Source organism: Mya arenaria, chromosome 5 (assembly GCF_026914265.1).
Source record: "Mya arenaria isolate MELC-2E11 chromosome 5, ASM2691426v1".
Classification (NCBI taxonomy): Eukaryota; Metazoa; Mollusca; class Bivalvia; order Myida; family Myidae; genus Mya; species Mya arenaria.
In genome coordinates this window covers 9,571,343-9,596,759 of record NC_069126.1, presented here as the reverse complement: position 1 = coordinate 9,596,759, position 25,417 = coordinate 9,571,343, and the positions used below count along the sequence as shown (strand labels likewise).

Below are 25,417 nucleotides of genomic sequence, written 5' to 3'. Positions count from 1 at the left end.
CTCAGAGCTACTAAGAACTACTCAGAGATACTAGAACTACTCAGAGCTACTAGAACTACTCAAAGCTACTAAGAACTACTCAGAGTTACTTAGAACTACTCAGAGCTACTAGAACTACTCAGAGATACTCGAACTGCTCAGAGCTACTAAGAACTACTCAGAGCTACTAAGAACTACTCAGAGCTACTACAACTACTCAGAGCTACTAAGAACTACTCAGAGCTACTAAGAACTACTCAGAACTACTAGAACTACTCAGAGATACTCGAACTGCTCAGAGCTACTAAGAACTACTCAGAGCTACCAAGAACTACTCAGAGCCACTAAGAACTACTCAGAGCTACTAAGAACTACTCAGAGCTACTGAGAACTACTCAGAGCTACTAGAACTACTCAGAGCCACTAAGAACTACTCAGAGCTACTAGAACTACTCAGAGCTACTAAGAACTACTCAGAGATACTAAGAACTATTCAGAGCTACTAGAACTACTCAGAGCTACTAAGAACTACTCAGAGCTACTAAGAACTACTCAGAGCAACTAAGAACTACTCAGAGCTACTAAAAACTACCCAGAGCTACTAAGAACTACTCAGAGCTACTTAGAACTACTCAGAGCTACTAGAACTACTCAGAGATACTCGAACTGCTCAGAACTACTAAGAACTACTCAGAGCTACTAAGAACTACTCAGAGCTACTAGAACTACTCAGAGCTACTAAAAACTACTCAGAGCTACTAAGAACTACTCAGAGCCACTAAGAACTGCTCAGAGCTACTAAGAACTACTCAGAGGTACTGAGAACTACTCAGAGCTACTAGAACTACTCAGAGCTACTAGAACTACTCAGAGCTACTAGAACCACTCAGAGCTACTAAGAGCTACTATAACTACTCAGAGCTACTATAACCACTCAGAGCTACTAGAACTACTCGGAGATACTAGAACCACTCAGAGATACTAGAACCACTCAGAGCTACTAAGAGCTACTATAACTACTCAGAGCTACTATAACCACTCAGAGATACTAGAACTACTCAGAGCTACTAGAACTACTCAGAGCTACTAGAACCACTCAGAGCTACTAAGAGCTACTATAACTACTCAGAGCTACTAGAACTACTCAGAGCTACTAGAACCACTCAGAGCTACTAAGAGCTACTATAACTACTCAGAGCTACTTAGAACTACTCAGAGCTACTATAACCACTCAGAGCTACTAGAACTACTCGGAGATACTAGAACTACTCAGAGTTACGAAGAACTACTCAGAGCTTCTAAGAGCTACTAAGGGGTACTAAGAGCTTCTAAGATCTACTCAGAGCTACTAGAACTACTCGGAGATACTAGAACTACTCAGAGCTACTAGAACCACTCAGAGCTACTAAGAGCTACTATAACTACTAAAAGCTACTTAGAACTACTAAGAACTTACTAAGAGCTACTCAGAGCTTCTAAAAGCTACTCAGAGATACTAAGAGCTACTCAGAGCTACTATGAACTTATAAGAGCGAACAATTCAATACGAATAAATAAAGTTCTTATTGAACTCACTTTTAGTCTTGAAATTCACTGTGTAGTGTTTAATCAGAACACCTCAAATGATACAGGTTTTCTTAAGATATTTATGAGGTAGCATGTTTAAAAGTAAATATTTTTCTACGTTGTATTGAAATGTTTCCTTAAAATTGAATTTTGTTTCTTGAACTTGAGACTCATATTATTTAAACACGAAAAGGCTTAGCAATATGATACAATATTTTGCCATTTTTCTTGTTGGATGCTATGGAGAAACAGGAAGTAACGTCACTCATTGCAATCGATATCACCACCGCCTTTGATACTGTGGACCATGGCATTCTGCTTGATGTGTTCAACAAGTAGCATGACGTCTTTGGGACAGCACTGGTTGTGTTGACTCCGATTTACGACATAGGATTTGTGTAGATAGTTAGTGTAAATCCAACCCTGTTTTCATCACGTCAGCTGACTTGGTAGCTGTTTCGGGCCATCTCTCTGCCTAGCTTATTCTTGGAACCTGTTTGATGTATTTTCACCAGCTAATTCACTCCATGGATTTGCAGATGACTACACTGCGAACAAAAGTTTTAAACCACAGCTTCAGTAGTTGAACATCTAGCAACACAGGAACTAGAAAAGTGTGATGTCACAATCAACATATGGATGAATGAAAATAAACTTACAATGAATACTTATAAATGCTTATGCTTAATACTATAATACCGCGGGTTTTATGGTATATTGAACTGATTACCAACAATCAGTCCGTAAAACATTGAACTCAACTAGTATGGCACTTTGTCTATGGTACATATAACTCATTACTTAAGCATCTACCATGGCCGCTCGTGTAAGATAAGTTCACGGAAACCCTGAAAACCTAGTTTCATCAAAACACCCTACGCTCGGGTTGGGAAGAACCTATCTAACACGATCTTTCCTCACTCCTCAGTTACACAAAATATAGTAAAACTGTAGTAATATATTTCAATTTATTTTTACGTATGGTTTCTTTTTTATCCTTTCTGATGGGTTAGATATAAGGATTTCCAACATGGCCAATTGTTCGGATCTACTTACTGGGGTGGGGGTGGGGGTGTACATGAGTAAAACGTAACTGTTATGCTTACCTATTGGAGACATCTGCTATATCACGAGCTGGCGTTGTCGCAAGAAAACGATTGTATTACCATAATGGGTTAAACTCATATAATTATAAAATAACTTTTCTGTAGGTGTAAAATGATGATTTCAATATCGGTAAGCAATGCAGCATGTTGCGTGTATCATAATTTCAGCGATATTGAACAATACTAAACGTTACTTTGTCTATCAAGTTTGTTAATTTCTGAGTTGTGACGTAAAAGAGTGGATACTAATATCTCAGGTAAACCCCTATGTCTTATAATATATATATATTCATAGTTGAAATATTTTCATGAATTTTCAGCATTAATAATGAAATTTGGTGAAATATTCATTTTTGCATCTAGCAAATTGCGATGTATGAATTACAATTTCGTATATATGCTTTCCAGTGGTTTGTAGAGATTTATCAGAGAAATAAAATTGATATTTCACTGTTTCAAACAGTGAAAATATCAATTTTATAGTTGTCAAAGTTTTGCAATTTTATCCCGTTCTCACGTCCAGATAAAACCTCACCACGGGCAGGGCTGGGATACAATTTCGTCGACTTCAATTCGGAAATGACGTTACGTTCGCATACCATTTGGAGCACTTTTCTTAAAACACTAAAATAAAATATCATGTTGTATCCTTCTGAGGCAAATAATAAAAAGAAAAAGAGATTGTTTCAGTGTAATATCGCGATAAATATTTCACCTCGTGGACACAAAAAGTAAATATTTCACTCACGGAAACGCCACTCGTGACCTATAGCTTTTGGTGCTTACTCTGTGAAATATATTGCAATCTTACACTGAAACAAACAATTATCCTCTGTATGATTTTTATTTCACTGATGACTCTCTATTAACTACCGGAATGTGTCACTTAAGTTCTTGACGGCGACTTCATTTATGACATAAGAATGTTATTTTTACTATTATTAATCTATTACTTAAGATAAGTAAGGACCACACGAAGAAACTAATACATCTAAGTTGGTAGTCTAAGATAGTCCTGACATTTAAGTTGATTTTGCAGTATGTGTAGTATGTGAATACAAGAAACTAATATTGAGTACCTCGACAAGCCAAATGTTAAGAGACCCGTTAAGATTGAATGGTTTCAACCATGTGGGCGTGTTTATTGTAAATTTGTATCTTTGAGCGAACCCATCAAAACTTTAAAACAAACATAAAAAATACATAGAAAGCTGAATATAAGTTTTTAGATATTTACTAGGGGAAAAAGCCCAAGACTCAACAGAAAGTGTGTGTAAACGTGTACGTTTAACATGTACGGACGGTATGGCGCAAGATTGCGTTTGGACGATTCCTAACACTTGCCCGACATGTTACAGTGAAAACGAATGCATTTTATTTTCTGTGACATTTCTTATAATTCGTAAGATTTGACTTAAGCATTTTAAAACTAGTGCAATTTGTAAATGGACGTTAAAGGCATTTTCGAACTTCATTTCGCTAATACAGCCCATGTCTCATCCCCATCTTATAGTGGTCTATAGAAAACAAAAACATTGCTCACATCACCCATATTTAGCAAAGATGGACCTCTTAGGGGACATGCAAACAGCTAAACATTATCAATTAGTTTGGTAAACCGGTCGCCTCCCATTAAAATGAGATTATTCACCCAAAAAATGTCCATCATGGAAACAAACGCAATAATTTTGTAATTTAACAAATTTTGCGGAAATTTTATAATTATTAAGGAACGGAACTCTTTCTCATTGCCGTAGATTCAGTTGTCCTTTATTTCTTTATTTTGGCGCCTTTCTCACTTGTTGTTTAGTTTCAATCCGGTTCGGACGTTTGTAAGGATTTATGGCTGCTTTTGACATAAACTTTATATCTATGTTAATTTCATTTCCAATCTTGCAGCCTATTATTTCGGCCAAATTAAATTTATATTTTACATTTGTCTTTGTTTTTCCTGAGCGCAATAATTTCCTGTTAAATGATTACTAGTTCGCCTATGTTCTGAAGTCAGACAACTCCCACAACCGGTCTCAAAACGCATTAATCATAATCACTTAGGTAATAATGTTTAGTTTAATCACTTAAAACTACAACTGCATTTGTATTAGAAACTGACCGCATATTCAGTTTACAAACCCCGTCGACATTCGCCATCTTCTGCAGGCATTCTCTTCAAAACCAATTCTAAGGCTCATCTCTTAAATTATTTTACACCTCTATATGTATTTTGTTGTACGGAGTTGTCCTCTATCTGCACCGTGCAAGCCACTCATTACATACATGTCTTGCACCTTTAAAACTATATAAGGTGATCTTTATTCTTTAAAACATAAACATAGTTTTAGTCACCGATTGTCATATAAATTATACTACCTAGGTGTATTCAACGGGTTCAGTAACTTTGTTAGTAAGCGAGCATTTGGTCTCGTGCGATATGGACTCGAGGAAAGTATCTCGAAATGATATAACTCCATTTGAAGAGTAAAAGACTGACATTAATATTCCCTATTCAACAATCGGCACTGCACACAAAATGTTATGGGGATCGTTTGGAAAAAGTTATACATCTCGGCAAGATTTTATCAACGTTCTTTATTTAAAAATATGGCAAAATAGTTTGCACATAAATCAAATTCTAAACTACCAAAAATACAAGACGAACGTTTAGATGCAAGGTATCAAGAGTTTAAGCCGCAATGTTTGGTGCGCAAAAGAATGTCTGGACTGTGCCTTTTTGGAACGGACCTTTCTGGTGACTGGACCGTTTTGACCCGATACCAAATCAGGAGATCTAAGAATCTACCTTTTTGGATAATGCAACCGGCTTCATGTATGTCAATAGAAAAGGTCACCGTCCCAAGTTTCAGACTGGCAATTACGAGAACGTAGTCTGCTAAAGGTATTAATGCTGTAAATATATTCAACAACATGATGTGGAATTGTAAACACGTTAACAACAAACAAATTGAGATAAAACAAACGTGAAAATGCATAGCATTAATTTAAAACAGTTTTACCACGTGACCAAATTTTCTTCCCTTGTCGTAACACGTCTTCTGTTTCGTGGGCTAAAAATTATAGCATTTATTACATCTGTTCATTTTCTAAATAATAAGCCTTTACACATATCAAAACATGGAGACAAAAACGAACGTTTGTCAAAAGATATATTATGATGTTTGTTCCTTGGCATAAAATCTGAACATTTTTTGAGTTCCTCATAATATCGGCAGTTTCTCTTTAAGGACCTACTCATCTCCATGTGTAAACTTGTCATCTGCATTTAAACAGTAAGTCGCCTCTTGACGTCTTCCATCAAGGAATATTTTTTGTAATGTTACATCGATAAAATCATTTTAGTACACGTATGCTCGTTTCATGTCTGGTTACAAAACTGTTTATAACTACTCTAGCCTGTACAAAATACAAGGGCCTTTTCAGACAGAGCAGCTATTTCTGTGTTTAAGAGACTCGCCAACAGTTTCAGTTAACAGCAACAGTCTTTTTCCCAAAATACTCAAATTAAGCTCTTTTTACTTACTTTATGGGCAAACACCAAACATAACCTCATTTGCAACAGCTTTGTTAATTCACGTCTTAAGTCATTCAATTTTCAACTGCGTTACTGAAATGGACACGACTATGAGCGCTAACATAACTTGGAACATATACAATAGACTCTGCGACTTCTTGGTGCAACTTTAGAACCTTTTATAAACACCGACAACAACGCACTACTTCTGCAATGTTCATACAACTATACATTACGGTTTAGGCGTGCTTACTTTGACTAGAATTCGCTTTTAAAAGCGACATTTGATAACGCTTAACATAAAGACTGTAGCTGGGTTGCTTATCAATTATCAATTATAACGTATCATATTTGCCTAAATTGATCTATATATGTTAAACCGAACAGCATATACACATGTTGCCGTAAAAGCCTCTTGATCTGTTTCGTTAGGTTGGTGATAAAGCAATAGTTGTATGCAACTTTTAGTATTCCTATGAACATCTTTAGTTATACCCCTTTCAGTTATGTTTATAAGCGCTACATATACTATTTAAATCACTAGTTCAAATCATAATGTGGGCCCATGATAAGATAAACAATTTGGAATACAGAATCAGAAATTGTAGCATCCTATGTACATGTGTGCAACTATATATATATATATATATATATATATATATATATATATATATATATATATATATATATATATATATATATATAAATATATATATATATATATATATATATATATATATATATTTATGTTGAATATTATTACTATGTTGACCATGTTTACCTGCTCTATATTGCTCAATGTTAGAGCACTTTATAAGCTGTAAATATATTTGCATATCTTCTATATAGGAGGAGATATAGATTTGATTGATTGATTGATTGATTGATTGATTGATTGATTGATTGATTGATTGATTGATCTTGTAGAGAGTCAAACATAAGGGGAATCTAACTTATTGGTGTTTGATGGTGTCGACAAAATCCATCTATGTTAAATTCATGAACAGAAAATCTTAAGTACGCGTTTGGGAAACTGACGGAAATTTACTCTATGAAACTATTTTGGGTGCATTCCTCAGAATCGATTATCGATTTATGTAAAATTAATGAATATAAAATTTGAAAAATCATCGATTGTCATTGGCCCACACAAAAATTAAAACACCAATAAGTATTAAAAAGCGCTTGTATTTGCATATTTTATGATGTTTTATTTGATGTTACAAGCAGTTGTTCACATTTTAAACGATTTTTCTTCGATGTCTAAATTATAAAACGTCCATTTATGGTAAATCTAATCTGCACATGAAATATAAATGTATTTTCATGTTGGAACAGTTTAACTAAAACATTACATTTTGAATGAAATCATGTCTGGGTAGACCAAAAATAAAGATTACTCTTAAAGACCGAGGCCACTGTGCTGCACTGGTTGCCTGCCCCGTAACTTGGTTAACAGACTTGTGTGAAACGATTTATTAAAAATTGAACAGGTTCCGAATCTTAATTGGCCAAGTCTTTTTCGGCCTAAAGTGGGTTAAATGCATGTGTGTGTTTTTACAAAACACACGGAAATTGTGCTTTGTAAGTCATAAGACCCACTTTAAACCCTGTGCCATTGTCTCTGTGTTTAAACACGGATTTGGGTAGGGACAGGCCGTTTATTATCAACGCACAATCCGAAATGATCTGTCCGAATATTCATAATAGCTTTATAAGTCAGTTCTGTTATTGCTAGGGAAACTATCAAGTTGACACTTTATTCATGTTAAACTTAAATTCTTGATATTACAATACCACGATATTTGTCATACACGCTCATTGATACGTTGGCCCACCTTGATCGCTTCAGATGAAGTACTCTGCCTGGAATATATTATAAGAGCTAGTAAAGTAGAAATGCACCAGTCAATTGTAGCCACGACGCCCCCCCCCCCCCCCCCACCCCCGCCGGAGCGGGGGTTTACCGGGGATATCGGGGGTAATTGGCCGTGTTTTTACCTTCCAGGTGGCCCAGCTGTACCGAGTGAATTCGGTGGTTTTGTTTTCGCGTCGAAAATATCGGGGAATGGGCCTTACCTAGGATGTCCCCGGGGTGCGGGGGCATTTAGCGCGGATTTTCCCAGCAGTTGGCTCCGCAGAGCGAGGATTTTACCTGGGATTGGCTGGACCGAAAGTCAAAGTCCTCGCTATTCCCTGGAAGTGGGGAGGCCACGGTTACAATTGACTGGTGCATAAATGGTCGATTAGTGAATTTATAAATATTGCCTCCCTGGAGGGGAACTTATTTATCTATTTTGTCTTCACTCGTGGTTTTCATATGACACTCGTGAACTAAAATCTAACAGTAAAATCGACAAATATCCTCTGTATATTGATTGACCATACTCTTAAAAGATAATATTTTTTGTATACTTTACATTCCAGAAAGTTCCAGTTTTGGTTTGCAATATATGTTAAACGTCACCCCTATGGACCTGTATGTTTGCATTTATATTAAATTCCTTCCGCTCGTATATGACCACAAATGTCGATCAAATGGAAAACCTCAGGTATAGTCAATATTCAAATATACTTTCAGGATGAGGTTGTCCTTACTCCTTCTCATTGCTCCTGCCGTCATGTGTCGGTACCTGATCAACAGGGAGTCCAGGGGCATCCAAATGATCCGCGATACGGAAAAAGACGAAAGGACAATTGAAAATGATGACAACTCTTATTATGAAGATTATTATGAAGATTACGAAGGCTATTACGATGCATCAACCACACAAGATGGTGAAGACGATAATAATAAGAGAGATATAAATGCAAATGAAGGCAACAACAATGGAGACAACGATGGAGACAACAACGATGCGGATGAAAACGATGAAGGTAACAATAATGAAGACGACAATACTCAAGGTGACAATAATGAAGAAGATAACACACAAGATGATGAAGACGATAATATGAAGAGAGATATGAATGAAAATGAAGGCAACAACAATGGAGACAACAACGATGCGGATGAAAATGATGAAAGTAACAATAATGAAGACGACAATACTCAAGATGACAATAATGAAGAAGACAACACACAAAATGGTGAAGACGATAATATGAAGAGAGATATGAATGAAAATGAAGGCAACAACAATGAGGACAACGATGGAGACAACAACGATGCAGATGAAAATGATGAAAGTAACAGTAATGAAGACGACAATACTCAAGATGACAATAATGAAGAAGACAACACACAAGATAATGAAGACGATAATATGAAGAGGGACATGAATGAAAATGAAGGCAACAACAATGGAGACAACGATGGAGACAACAACGATGCGGATGAAAACGATGAAGGTAACAATAATGAAGACGACAATACTCAAGGTGACAATAATGAAGAAGACAACACACAAAATGATGAAGACGATAATATGAAGAGGGATATGAATGAAAATGAAGGCAACAACAATGGAGACAACGATGGAGACAACAACGATGCGGATGAAAATGATGAAAGTAACAATAATGAAGACGACAATACTCAAGATGACAATAATGAAGAAGACAACACACAAAATGGTGAAGACGATAATATGAAGAGAGATATGAATGAAAATGAAGGCAACAACAATGAGGACAACGATGGAGACAACAACGATGCGGATGAAAATGATGAAAGTAACAATAATGAAGACGACAATACTCAAGATGACAATAATGAAGAAGACAACACACAAGATAATGAAGACGATAATATGAAGAGGGACATGAATGAAAATGAAGGCAACAACAATGGAGACAACGATGGAGACAACAACGATGCAGATGAAAACGATGAAGGTAACAATAATGAAGACGACAATACTCAAGGTGACAATAATGAAGAAGACAACACACAAAATGATGAAGACGATAATATGAAGAGGGATATGAATGAAAATGAAGGCAACAACAATGGAGACAACGATGGAGACAACAACGATGCGGATGAAAATGATGAAAGTAACAATAATGAAGACGACAATACTCAAGATGACAATAATGAAGAAGACAACACACAAAATGGTGAAGACGATAATATGAAGAGAGATATGAATGAAAATGAAGGCAACAACAATGAGGACAACGATGGAGACAACAACGATGCAGATGAAAATGATGAAAGTAACAATAATGAAGACGACAATACTCAAGATGACAATAATGAAGAAGACAACACACAAGATAATGAAGACGATAATATGAAGAGGGACATGAATGAAAATGAAGGCAACAACAATGGAGACAACGATGGAGACAACAACGATGCGGATGAAAACGATGAAGGTAACAATAATGAAGACGACAATACTCAAGGTGACAATAATGAAGAAGACAACACACAAAATGATGAAGACGATAATATGAAGAGGGATATGAATGAAAATGAAGGCAACAACAATGGAGACAACGATGGAGACAACAACGATGCGGATGAAAATGATGAAAGTAACAATAATGAAGACGACAATACTCAAGATGACAATAATGAAGAAGACAACACACAAAATGGTGAAGACGATAATATGAAGAGAGATATGAATGAAAATGAAGGCAACAACAATGAGGACAACGATGGAGACAACAACGATGCAGATGAAAATGATGAAAGTAACAGTAATGAAGACGACAATACTCAAGATGACAATAATGAAGAAGACAACACACAAGATAATGAAGACGATAATATGAAGAGGGACATGAATGAAAATGAAGGCAACAACAATGGAGACAACGATGGAGACAACAACGATGCGGATGAAAACGATGAAGGTAACAATAATGAAGACGACAATACTCAAGGTGACAATAATGAAGAAGACAACACACAAAATGATGAAGACGATAATATGAAGAGGGATATGAATGAAAATGAAGGCAACAACAATGGAGACAACGATGGAGACAACAACGATGCGGATGAAAATGATGAAAGTAACAATAATGAAGACGACAATACTCAAGATGACAATAATGAAGAAGACAACACACAAAATGGTGAAGACGATAATATGAAGAGGGATATGAACAACAACAACAACAACAACAACAACAACAACGACAACAACAACGGCAACAACAACGGCAACGACAATAACAACATCAACAACCCATCTACTAACACAAACAATGACCAAGGAAGTCAAACAAATAATAACAAGAGAGAAAACAACAACAACAGCAACAACAACAATAACAACAACAACAACAACAATGCTAACAACAACAACAATAACAACAATGCTGACAACAACAAAAACAACAACAACAACAACAACAACAACAACAACAATGCTAACAATGTTAACAACAACAACAACAACAATCCAACTACCGACACAAACAACGATCAAGGAAGTCAAACAAATAATAAAAAGAGAGAAAACATAAACAACAACAATAACAACAATAACAATGCTAACAACAACAACAACAACAACAACAACGACAGCAACCCAACTACCGACACAAACAACGACCAAGGCAGTGAAAAAAACAACAACAATAGAAAAAGAGTGCCACGAAAAAGGCTTTTTTTGTTTTAGTCAACAAAGAAAAAATCGATGCTAATAATAATAACTTTTAACAAGTTTTCAAAACGAGTTGGATAAAGTTCGCGCACTGACACCTGACTTTAATAATGTCATGTTATTACTTGTTCGCCTGTTAAACTTTTCAATGAGATAGGAAAAATATGTCTTTTGATGGGATTATCATTTTATACAAAACATATTTATATTTTGTTATGGATAGATCCCGGCAAATGATTTTTGAACTCTTTCGAGATAAATATCGTTGTTACATGTTAATTACGTAGAATTAAACGTTAAATGTTAACAAAAGTGGTTGTGTTATAATCACTGATGATCATTGAGTCATTTTGTCAACATGCTGTCACGAACAGCTAGTTCCATGTCCGTAATGCAATCCACCGAACGTATTAAAAATTTTAAACAGAAGGAGGATATCCAACATTACAACTACAAATGTGCATACTCCTTTTATTTATAAACTTTTATGTATATATCAACACTGTAACAATACAAGTGAATTCATTATACCTTAGAAATATGGGCCAAACAGATTAAATTCGCTCTCGGAACTGGCCTACTGGCCACTAAAATCACCAACAAGAGAAGAGATACACCATAAACAAGAGAATATCCCGTAAATGCAAGAAAATAAGTCCAGAAAAGTAGAAATAAATATATGTAACTTTTAAACAATAACTATTAAAAACTCGGCTAAAACAGTAACTTTTGTTTGATATATTTATTTTCTTTTGTCGAAGTGGAGAAAGTGCACATTGAGATAATTAATTAAGTTAATTAATAGATATATAATAGGATTAACCGAATTTAATTTATTTTCGAAAATGTGAAACTTGAATGTGCTCCACTCACTACAAAACGAGTTGTTAAAGGTGAGTTAATAAACACTTTCCTTACAGCCTTCATGACGTCCGAAAACATGTAACAATACAATGTATATTTCTGTGTGGCGGATCCGTGGTCAGTGGTTGATCCGTGGTCTAGAGGAAGCATACTTGACTGTCAATCCAGGGGTCGCAGGTTTGAATACCCGCCAGCCCACTATAAAAAAATCGTCTTCCGAAAGGGACGTAAAATAGGGGTTCCGTGTGACAGTGATATACACTGGTGCACGTAAAAGAACCAGGTTAGCTCTAACCAGTGTTACATTCTGTCTGTGCAGTATGATCCACTCACTCACAATGACTAACAATCTTATCTGGGGCGGTATTCAATAAGCATCTTAGTGAATATTTTCTACTTAGTGAGAATTTCGTAACTTTTGACATCGAGTATTTTAATTACCCGCTACTTTTCATCAGATTTATTCATATCCATATGTTGTTTAGACTATTTTCTTCCTTATTTTCACATTTTTGGTGTACAAACATTGCTCGTTTTCTTAAAATTGAAATTAGAAAAAACAACATTTTTTCACTAAGTTGAAAATTGGTACTAAGATGCTTTTTGAATACGGTCCCTGAGCACTCGTCGAATGGGCCTTGTCCAAATGCGAGTATGAATAAACTCATATCCGCCATGGAAAATTCAGGGACAAGCCGTTTGTCAAATGGCTGTGTTAAAATACAATCAACGAGAGAGGTAATGTACAAAACAGCTCGTTAGGTCAACATGTAGCTTTGCTGGTATGTTTCCAATAAGGGGATGGCTTTGCGACTGTCGGTTTGGTGTTAATGGTATATTAGTTTAAACATATTTATTTTACAACGATTGTGAAACAAGTTATTACAACATTATATTAATTATATTAATCACTCTCACTGGCACGATGTAGCGCGAGAGTGTGGTCTTGTGTTGTGGGGGAAACCGGAGAAAACCCACTTGTCCGGCTTGGTGACCACATACCAAACTCACACGCGCCTAAGCCGGAGATCCAACCCGGATCGCCTAGGTGAGAATCGAGTGCGGTAACCACTGCGCTAACCGGACAACCAAATGGTATATTGGTACTCCCCGCGCGTTCACCGAGTAAAGAATGACAGCGTCCGTAAATAGGTTCGACATTGAACATGGACGATTTATATCCTGAATACAAAAATATACAACTCGACATCATACCTGGATCCAAATTTAAGAAACATCTCAGTCCTTTTTCACGTACTAACTTTTTTGTTATAGTGATATTTTAAAGAGTGTTTTTACTTTTAAAGCTGCACCCTCAAAGATTTACCGTTTTGACAACTGTCTTATTTTTTGTCTATGAATGAGCCAATTTTTGCGTAAATATCTTGAAACCTGTGATATAAGACTGCTGACAAAAAATCAGATGGCAATTTTTCATAAATTTATGTTCATAAATTAATCTTTGGACGTTGGTCACTAGTAAAGAAAAATCGTCATCTTTAAGATGAATGGGTTACACGCCATTTTAATGTCTATGCATTTATTAGAGTCCATTTTGGCGATCTACAGAAAATGGAGCGAGAGTCCGCAAGCCGAGATTTTCCATACAATGCCACATCGAACTCGAACGTATTTACTGTCATTCTCCTACGCAGTGATCTCCCCTGACAAGGATAATGCATCTCTGCAACAATGATTGAGAATACAGTTTTGTATATGGATTTCAGCTAAATAAATTCTATATTTAAAACACATTTTAGATAGTTTTTTCTTCTCTTTATTCTTGGATAGTTGTTATCAAGTGTACTGAGGTTAAAACATAAATTTGTAAGTTAATTTAAAAATCAACAAAATAATTGAATATATTTGGATTATCATAATTACCTCGGTACGTTTGCACAGTAATGTAACTTGGATGACATCGCTATTTTTATCATTCTTAATGATCTTTTAAAGAACACTATTCTGTTCTCTTTTCGCATGAGAATGGATTTCAACAAAAATGTACATTTCGGCACTGTTTGTCTGTTTGGTTGTACATTAGAAAGACAATGATAAAACAAGTAAAAGTTCTAACGAAAATGCTTAATTTGAATATTGTGAAATAAATATTTCAAATGTGTACTGAATAATTGCCAATACGATTCGATAGCTGTCTGATTACACGTCTATTTTAATTTTGGGTTCATGACTAGTCCAAATAATTGTACGTTGACGGATTTTTTTACGATTTTTGATATGGCAAATCCTTCACGTACAAATTGTTTTGTACGAAAAGTGGGTATAGTTATTCCGATCGGGATTCCAGGTTAAAGCATATTGCGTCTATACAATATCATAAAAACAAGAAATGTTACAAGATTAGGTTATTTTATATTAGTTCCGTACACAAAAAAGAAATATCCAACGAATAATTATGTGGTTGACGGGTTTTCTTCATTTCATTCTGTCAAAACATAACGATATATACATGAAGGGCACCTGCAAGGCTTCAGGGCACAATTTTAAAACAATCGGAACATTTCGGCCATGGCCGAGTTGTTACGATTGTATTAACGAGGTCTATCTCGAAGCTTGTCGGAGGTGGCCGAAATATTACGATTGGGTCGAGTTGTTCCGCTTGGCATAATTGTTGTCTGTGTCATAAACTTTCGTTTTATTGGAAAGGTAAATAATGTGTTTTAATGCATTAAATGCTTGTTTTGTGCAAAATAACTTTTCACGTACATGGTAAAATATGAATATAAACCTTTATGATCAATTTCAACCATAAAATACTTCACTTGATACAATTTCAATATTTTTCAAACACCCCCGTTTTTTGCACAAACCCGTTTAGACGTTAGGGATGGGAAGAATCCCGAATAACAAGTCCTATTACGTATTTTAGACTAGGTTCATGACGTACCTTTCAACTGCCTGCAGACAACCCCCTTAGCTGTCAAGTTACATTGCGCATGTGCAGAGGAACAGTGAACTATGGAAAATAGACGACTGTACCAAATCAACAAAATACTCTTTACGTCGAACATATGTGCAAACACCAAATTTACTTGTACATTTTTACAAATATATGTAAATCGTCCGTTCTTTAAATCAATAATGATCTTTATTTTGCATACCGCAATATATTGTCATATTTTGTGTAAGCTAACGTTTTGAATTTTAATGATATCATCATTTTGTATTTTTCAAACATACGGAGTATATTAAATACTTTACTTGTTGAATAATAAGTGAAACTGGTGACTATGACCTTGACCTGTTTGCAAATAAACAATGTGATAGGAGCATGAAAATTGTTATGAAAATCCCGAACCAGTTAAGAAACCAACATCTGCTCAGTCACGGGGGTGTATCAGGTGGTCGCTGTAGTACATCGGCCGTACAAGATGGCGTATAAGTCGCCCACTTCAACCCTTTAAGTCGGCATTTAAGGATGGTTAACGTTAAGGTAGACGCCGAGTGCCCGCATTGTGACAGTTGACTCGCGTGATTTTTTTTGTTCAGCGGTTTTCTTAGTTTAAGCCTGAAACTCGATACAGATTCTATTTTTTCGTTCATTGTCAATATTGTCCTTATAACCATGCCCCCCCCCCTCCCTCCCAGGTCCGGGGGTATACCGGGGATAGCCGGGGAAATGGGCCGTGTTTTTACCTTCCAGGTGGCCTCGCAGTGCCGGGTGAATGCGGTAGTTTTGTGTTCGCAAAAATATAGCGGGGAATAGGCCAAACCTAAGGTCCCATGGGTGCGGGGGCGTTTGGCGGGGATTTTACCATCTGTTTGTCCCCGGGGATTTTACCCGGGATTGGCTGGACCGAAAGTCAAAGTCCCCGCTATTCCCCGGACATGGGGGGGGGGCGTGGTTACAGTTGACTGGTGCATTACAATTCCCTATCGCACATGTATGCTAGAGAGGATATGCATTGTCTGTTCCTATTAATAAAGGCCAAGTCCTCTAACACCAACAGTGAGGCAGAAAAAGTATCATTTGTTTTCGTACTGTGAAGAATAAGACCTCCGGGGATACAACCTACTTACGATTTCTCATTGATGAACACAATTCCCCAACTTGATGTAAATCCATCTTTATATACGTTTGATAAATTACTACTGACTTCGTCTGATCAGAGCTGAATTATGAATATTTGTAAATATATGAATGAAGCACTTGTTATACGTAATTGAATGATTGATAATTTAACAGAGTTATGTTGGTTTCCTCATTGCCTTTGTTAACAATATGTTACTTATTATGACAATATCTGTGTATAGTTTTGAAATATATTTTTATTTACAAGGTTCTAATAAGATGTATGTTAAGAAATGTGCCAAGAATGATTGTATACATATATGAACTATATGCGATGTCCTATCGTAGTTTGTTCTCTTCTTTTTAGTCTTGTAATTAGAAATGTTTTAAAGGAAATACAATGAAATATCATAACACTTGAATAACATATGTAAAAAATAACATTCGAAAAAAGCAAGAAAAGTTATGTTGAGGGTGTCAATGCAATCATAGGTTGGCGGATCTCGTCCATCTCTTGTTTACGTGGTATCACGGCACAGCAGTTCTTGCGGATGATTTTCTATTCTTAATCACAAACTGTTGTGTTTTCTCCAAAATATATGATTGCAATAACGTTATATACAAAGTCATGACTTTGAATTGAACTAAAATATGGCCACACTATCATCATATCCGTAAAACCCTAAAACCCGTAAAGCATAATCACTTGAGTGTGTTCGACAATGTGTGGTCAACATGGTCAACATGGTCAACATGTGTTTGTCCCCGAATCTCAATTGAATTGAATGTTTGTCACACTTATGTCCACTATATCTGAAGTTTCTATGTTTATCATAAATTTAAATTGTATAACATGTAAATGTAGGGATTATTTTGAAGTTATCAGTGTTGTTCGTGGAACTAGACGCGAAGCTACCTGTTTACGAGGAATATCTAAATGATCTCAAAATCCGTAGCTGAAGTTACAATAATTAAATTCGAATTCGTGGAATTACTTTTTTGACTATTTGGTAAGTTTTACTTATATCACTTAAGGTCATAATGCCTTTGCCGTGCGGAAACGAAAATAATATTTAAATATAACAAAAATTCAATTATTTAGTGGTTTTTATTATTATAATTTTCTTCCTTTGTTATTATGTTTTAACCTATCATATGTTTTGTTATTTTCCCATTGTTTTTACCATGCAACTCAATGTCTGGTGCGATTAAATATTCTTTTATATTCTAAACTATGGAACTGACGAGGAGACAGTAACGTACACAACACTCGGGTAAAAGGGACTGTTCTGTCACAGTGTACACAAGTATACAGACTAGGACACTGTAATTGAATAGAAAATACCTAAGTAAAGGATTTCAACGCTGTTTTCGTGTGTTGAATGTAAGACTATATCTATGGGAGCATGTGCACACTATTTTAAAGCTACAACACATCACCATCAGGCACCTAAAACACGATATGAAGGTACATGCCAATAACTTCCCGTTTTTATCATTTTCACATTTACAGAAGGGTCGTGTCTGATAAAATCTGGGAAATTTTCGATCAAAGAATTAACAGCCGACAACAGCCATGAAGACCACGATCGCGTCTCCGCCGCCGCCTCCAATAGGTGCCTCCCCGCCACCGCCACCGCCTAACACTTCCTGTGGCAGCCCTGACGACGACGTACCGGAAATAGACCACGCGGACCCTATCCATTACACGCCGCGAGAGGTATCTTTCGTGGACGATCCGCCCTCGTATGACGTCCTTATCCGGCGTGACAGCGTCAACCGGCTTAACGAGCGTCTGTTCACGCTGGTGGAGTCGTCTAACCGGACATCCGGCAATGAATCGCTGGAAATCATCACAGAGGAAGACCGGAAGGAAACTAAACGAGACAGCGGTGGCAAGAAAAACGAGAAAAAGTAAGTTCATAAATGTGTTGTTGACAGTGTGACACAGGTGGCGTGTACAGTAGCGCTCAACCCCTTTATACATCGCAGCGAATGGTTTATTCAATAAGGCCACACCAACTTGATTATATTTAGCGTTAGGTTCATATACGGGTATTAAAACCTACATACCAGGGAGGAAAGATAAACAAAATACCATAAAACAAATAATACTGATTATCTTTGGAATAAGTGTGTATACAATCGACCATGACTGTAGAATTTTGCAATGAAAATAACAAAAACAGAACTTCTGTCATATAACATGTCCGTACAACTAGATATTGAACTTTTGTCTGTATTTCATATATTTCTTGACTTGCATCATACTTATTCTTAGATTCTAGAAAAAAACATTTTTAAGTTTGATTGTAGTAAAAGTATGTTTTGTTTATTCTTTCACTTTGAAGACTAAAAAGTTACCGACCCGATGCCGTTAAAGATACATTATCTGTCATTTGAATGCAAAGATGTGCTGGTGCATTTGATATAATAACATCGATATTATTTATATGTTTAATTTATAATTTAACCACTCAATTATTTTTGCATGTATAACAGTAGTCCGTATAAACAGCCGCTTCAGAGTCTTTGACGATTTTTGTTTTGGCGAATCTACGTTTAGGGGACAAAATGGATATCCAAATGTTAATAAAAGTTCCCTATACGCGCATTATTGTGGCTAGTATAACAGTTATTAAAACACCACAATGACGCTACAATTATATGATATATTAAAGGGAGGTAATAACTATAAAAAGCGGTTACAGATTTCATGCTGTACATAAATTTGCCAGTTTTTTGCAAACATATTAGTCAATACTTGATTAACATAAATCTGAATATTTTGTAAATAAATATGTACTCATTGTATTAATGAGTTACGGCGCAGACGGGTGATCGCTTTAATATGAAAAATGCATATTAACAAACATTAACCGACTTAGTGCACGAAATTACAGCTCGTCTCTATTTATTTCAACCAAGAACATCATACTCTTAAGATAAAATAATATAAAGCCATGGTTGAAATCAATAACGGCCGTCTGCTGATTTACCAAAATAAAATATGCGACGAATTTGAATAAAACCAATCCACTGCACAAAATATAATTTCGAACACTAACTTGCATGTTCAATTCCATCAAAATATGATTTTGAATAGTTGCATGAAACAATTGGAAATTAATTCATGAGATGTTGTGAACGATAGATTTTAGGAAGATTATGGAATTTAAAGCTTGTGTATCAAGTATTGATGACATAATGGAGAATCGAGGCTTTTATGGCGCAGGTGCGCTCAATTTCGAGGAAAAATCAGTGCATTTTTCCAAATATCCATTAAATAACCCCCTCAGAATCGAAGAATTCGGGAGGGGGATATTAGTTTTTGTCCGTCCGTCTTTCCGTCCGTTAGTCACACTTTGTTCTTTCCGAAACCATCTTTCTAGGGTTTGGTCAGATTATGTTAAAACTTGGTCAGAATGTTCCCCATGATCAAATCCCGACCGCTTGTAAAACTGGGTCACATGAGGTAAAAAAACAAGGTCACAAGGTCAAATAATAGAAAAATCATTGGACCATTAAACTAGAGGCATTATATTTGGTCCACTATTCATCAAACTTAATCAGATAGTTACCCTTGATGCAATCTTGGACACATTTAAAACTGGGTCACATGTCATAAAAATGGTGACTAGGTCATGTCTTAGATATTTTGTTTGTAACCATATCGTCGAAACGATATCTTTGTAGGGATTGGTTCATCGTCGGCATTCACGGTACTTTCTTTCGTTACACCATGGAAAAATTGACTGACAAAATCTCGTTTACATGAATATGCAGAGGAGACAACTCTTTATCCAATGAAATCGCATGCCACAATGAAATAATCCTGTACTGTCAATCGTCTCCGCAGGCGAGTGGTCTAGGTATTGGTCTTGCGAACCAATAAAACTAGAGCATTAACTATATATAATTGTGAGATTTTTCTAGCCAATCACCCGCGGTACACTAGGAAGTAATGTATTGAGGTTATCCGACGATGTGATCGGGTCGATAATGTTTATACATGGTATAATGGTAAACTTGTCGCCATTGATCAAGTCTCAATCGCTTGTAAAAAAAATGGTCACATTTGGTCAAAAACTAGGTCACAAGGTCAAATATGAGAATCACTTTGGAACCCACAAGAGGCATAATATTTGGTCCACTATTCATCAAACTTAATCAGAATGCTTCACCTTGATTTACTCTAGGACAAATTTAAAACTGGGTCACATGTAATCAAACATAAGGTCAAGCCTAAGATTGGTCAGATTATGCTCAGACATTGACATAACAGTACCCTTGATAACATCTAACCGCATTTTAAAAGTGGCTCACATGGGATCAAACCCGATGTCACTATGATGTCCATGGATTGCGCATTATTTAAACCTTCCATCAGTACATTTTTGTTGTTGAGAATGGTGACATCAAGCCATGAAAGTCAGAAAAGTTGTCTTAATCTTTACAATTTTAAGAGTGAGCAACGCGACTTAAAAAACGTTTTTGTCTTTAAAGACTTAATGACTCAATTCAAAGCAAAATATTTTTTTAAATGGACTAGACACCAGATGGTCACAAATTGGAAAATATAGTATTTCCTCAAAACAAGCCCAGAATTATCAATGCGAGCTAGTATAATGCCGATAATACATTTTACTTGTTTAAAAGAACAAATGCAGCAATCATGTCGCTGTCTCAGCTGGATTCCCGTTTTAAAATAGTAAATAATAGTACCCTAGGTTAAAAAAGTGCGGAATGTTTTTTCGAACACCCTGCAAGTCATTAAATCGTCTGACACTCTAAACTGTCATTGATCGTTTTAGCAACTCGCTGTCATTTTCAGCGGAACTTCGTTCAAATGTTTAATCTATCAATTACATCAACGATGTTGATACGTCGGGCTCTCTTTCTACATTATTTCGCAGCAGTTTCCGCTTCCTTGTAATGTCCGTTCTTCTAGAAGGCATGTAGTGTGTATATTTAGCATGTGAAAGTTACATGATGAGTCCATATAAATATACCGATGCTATTTATATACTTACCAGATTTTACATGGTAGACATGTCCAGTTAATATTGAATTGGTCAATGCGCAAAAACTTCGAAAGATTCAGGTGATGATTCCCGGACTGTTGGGGAAATGCTTAAACGTGGAAATAAGCATGTCCGGTACACATGTCCAAATACGTTAAAGATCTTTTAGACATTAGCTAAACGTTTTTTAAGATTATTGCACTTGACCTTTTAACATAGTTGTTACATATCGAAATTACCTGTGTTTTCCCAGACCAAGTTCGCATTTAGATACATTATGTACATTGTTTCTCGTGAGTATTGAACAGCCTGTTAAGGTTTGTGTTATGTTTGTATTCGCGACACAGAGACTAGATGTTTCATACAAACAAAACCAAACACCTGTTGATTTCTATCCGGTAAAGAACCCTCTCAACAATACTTCAACAATACTTCAACAATACTTCAACAATACTTCAACAATACTTCAACAATAATGTCATTGTAGATCTGTACAAGAGTGTTATTGAACAGAATCTGGATTGCGAGACTTATTAGTTATGGGTTCCATATGAACTCTATTGTAATTAATTACTTTGAATTTCAAAGCGCTGACGTCATTGTTGATATGAAAACATCGTTTTTATCGCTTAAAATTAAATAAAACATACAGTGATGACAAATGGCCCGCTATTGAGCGGTTTTGGCTTGTACCAAATTGAACAAACACCTTAATTCAGCTTTAAAATAAATATGGTTGTTGTCTTTATTTCTTATTTTGGCTGACAGTTTGAAGCAGTATTTCATAAAAAAATATTTAAAAGTAACTTAAGTATAGCTAAATTCCACGACTCATGCTTTGTTTGTAAAACAATGCATTGTTTGTATATTACGCAAGGGATTTCCTGTCTTTTCAAAATACTTAAAAACAATATATAATATATTAGTTAAAAATCTAACGAAGGTTTAACCATTATGGCAAGCTCATATAAACTTTAAGTTTTCATGTTCTTATACTATACAAGATGAGAGAGTTCTTTAATGTGATACTATACAACAGGAGAGAGTGTTTTAAATCAACTATGCAACTGATGAGAGAGTCTTTATTCTGATACCATACAACAGAAGATGCTCGCTCGTCAAACATTTGCCCTGAAGACTTCTGTCCTGCTCGCTCGTCAAACATTTGCCCTGAAGACTTCTGTCCTGCTCGCTCGTCAAACATTTGCCCTGAAGACTTCTAACCTGCTCGCTTGTCAAACATTTGCCCTGAAGACTTCTGTCCTGCTCGCTCGTCAAAGATTTGCCCTGAAGACTTCTATCTTTCTCGCTCGTCAAACATTTGCCCTGAAGACTTCTGTCCTGCTCCTCGTCGAACATTTGCTCTAAAGACGTCTGTCTTGCTCGCTCGTCCAACATTTGCTCTGAAGACTTCTGTCCTGCTCGCTCGTCCAACATTTGCTCTGAAGACTTTGACCCTGCTCGCTTGTCAAATATTTGCTCTGAAGACTTCTGTCCGGCTCGCTCGTCAAACATTTGCCCTGAAGACTTCTGTCCTGCTCGCTCGTCCAACATTTGCTCTGAAGACTTCTGTCCTGCGCGATCGTCCAACATTTGCTCTGAAGACTTCTGTCCTACTCGATCGTCAAACATTTGCTCTGAAGACTTCTGTCCTGCTCGCTCGTCCAACATTTGCCATGAAGACTTCTGTCCTGCTCGCTCGTCAAACATTTGCGCTGAAGACTTCTGACCTGCTCCCTCGTCAAACATTTGCTCTGAAGACTTCTGTCCTGCTAGCTCGTCCAACATTTGCCATGAAGACTTCTGTCCTGCTCGCTCGTCAAACATTTGCTCTGAAGACTTCTGTCCTGCTCGCTCGTCAAACATTTGCTCTGAAGACTTCTGTCCTGCTCGCTCATCAAACATTTGCTCTAAAGACTTTGACCCTGCTCGCTCATCAAACATTTGCCCTGAAGACTTCTGTCCTGCTCGCTCGTCAAACATTTGCCCTGAAGACTTCTGTCCTGCGCGATCGTCAAACATTTGCTCTGAAGACTTCTGTCCTGCTCGCTCTTCAAACATTTGCTCTGAAGACTTTGACCCTGCTCGCTCATCAAACATTTGCCCTGAAGACTTCTGTCCTGCTCGCTCGTCAAACATTTGCTCTGAAGACTTCTGTCCTGCTCGCTCATCAAACATTTGCTCTAAAGACTTTGACCCTGCTCGCTCATCAAACATTTGCCCTGAAGACTTCTGTCCTGCTCGCTCGTCAAACATTTGCCCTGAAGACTTCTGTCCTGCGCGATCGTCAAACATTTGCTCTGAAGACTTCTGTCCTGCTCGCTCTTCAAACATTTGCTCTGAAGACTTTGACCCTGCTCGCTCATCAAACATTTGCCCTGAAGACTTCTGTCCTGCTCGCTCGTCAAACATTTGTCCTGAAGACTTCTGTCCTGCGCGATCGTCAAATATTTGCTCTGAAGACTTCTGTCCTGCTCGCTCTTCAAACAATTGCTCTGAAGATTTCTGTCCTGCTCGCTCGTCAAACATTTGTCCTGAAGACTTCTGTCCTGCTCGCTCGTCAAACATTTGCTCTGAAGACTTCTGTCCTGCGCGATCGTCCAACATTTGCTCTGAAGACTTCTGTTCTACTCGATCGTCAAACATTTGCTCTGAAGACTTCTGTCCTGCTCGCTTGTCCAACATTTGCCATGAAGACTTCTGTCCTGCTCGCTCGTCAAACATTTGCGCTGAAGACTTCTGACCTGCTCCCTCGTCAAACATTTGCTCTGAAGACTTCTGTCCTGCTAGCTCGTCCAACATTTGCCATGAAGACTTCTGTCCTGCTCGCTCGTCAAACATTTGCTCTGAAGACTTCTGTCCTGCTCGCTCTTCAAACAATTGCTCTGAAGATTTCTGTCCTGCTCGCTCGTCAAACATTTGTCCTGAAGACTTCTGTCCTGCTCGCTCGTCAAACATTTGCTCTAAAGACTTCGACCCTGCTCGCTCATCAAACATTTGCCCTGAAGACTTCTGTCCTGCTCGCTCGTCAAACATTTGCCCTGAAGACTTCTGTCCTGCGCGATCGTCAAACATTTGCTCTGAAGACTTCTGTCCTGCTCGCTCTTCAAACATTTGCTCTGAAGACTTTGACCCTGCTCGCTCATCAAACATTTGCCCTGAAGACTTCTGTCCTGCTCGCTCGTCAAACATTTGTCCTGAAGACTTCTGTCCTGCGCGATCGTCAAATATTTGCTCTGAAGACTTCTGTCCTGCTCGCTCTTCAAACAATTGCTCTGAAGATTTCTGTCCTGCTCGCTCGTCAAACATTTGTCCTGAAGACTTCTGTCCTGCTCGCTCGTCAAACATTTGCTCTGAAGACTTCTGTCCTGCTCGCTCGTCAAACATTTGCCTTGAATACTTTTGTCCTACAGGCTCGTCAAACATTTGCCCTGAAGACTTCGACCCTGCTCGTTCGTCAAACATTTTCTTTAAAGACTTCTGTCCTGCTCGCTCGTCAAACATTTGCTCTGAAGACTTCTGGCCTGCTCGCTCGTCCAACATTTGCCATGAAAACTTCTGTCCTGCTCGCTCGTCAAACATTTGCTCTGAAGACTTCTGTCCTGCTCGCTCGTCAAACATTTGTCTTGTAGATTTCTGTCCTGCTCGCTCGTCAAACATTTGTCCTGAAGACTTCTGTCATGTTCGCTCGTCAAACATTTGCCTTGAATACTTCTGTCCTGCTCGCTCGTCAAACATTTGCCCCGAAG

General features: G+C 37.1%; 2 protein-coding genes across 2 annotated transcripts; one reads left to right on the top strand and one right to left on the bottom strand.

Moving 5' to 3' along the window:
* Positions 1 to 2,753: 2,753 nt before the first annotated feature.
* LOC128233856 (uncharacterized protein DDB_G0283357-like) lies at positions 2,754 to 12,469 on the top strand. The gene is made up of 2 exons (XM_052947717.1): positions 2,754 to 2,908; positions 8,762 to 12,469. The coding sequence occupies exon 2, from the start codon at positions 8,763 to 8,765 to the stop codon at positions 11,760 to 11,762; it is 3,000 nt and encodes a 999-aa protein (XP_052803677.1). The 5' UTR covers positions 2,754 to 2,908; position 8,762; the 3' UTR covers positions 11,763 to 12,469.
* A 10,258-nt stretch (positions 12,470 to 22,727) lies between these two features.
* LOC128234491 (hornerin-like) lies at positions 22,728 to 25,328 on the bottom strand. The gene has a single exon (XM_052948748.1). The coding sequence runs from the start codon at positions 25,326 to 25,328 to the stop codon at positions 22,728 to 22,730; it is 2,601 nt and encodes an 866-aa protein (XP_052804708.1).
* Positions 25,329 to 25,417: the final 89 nt, after the last annotated feature.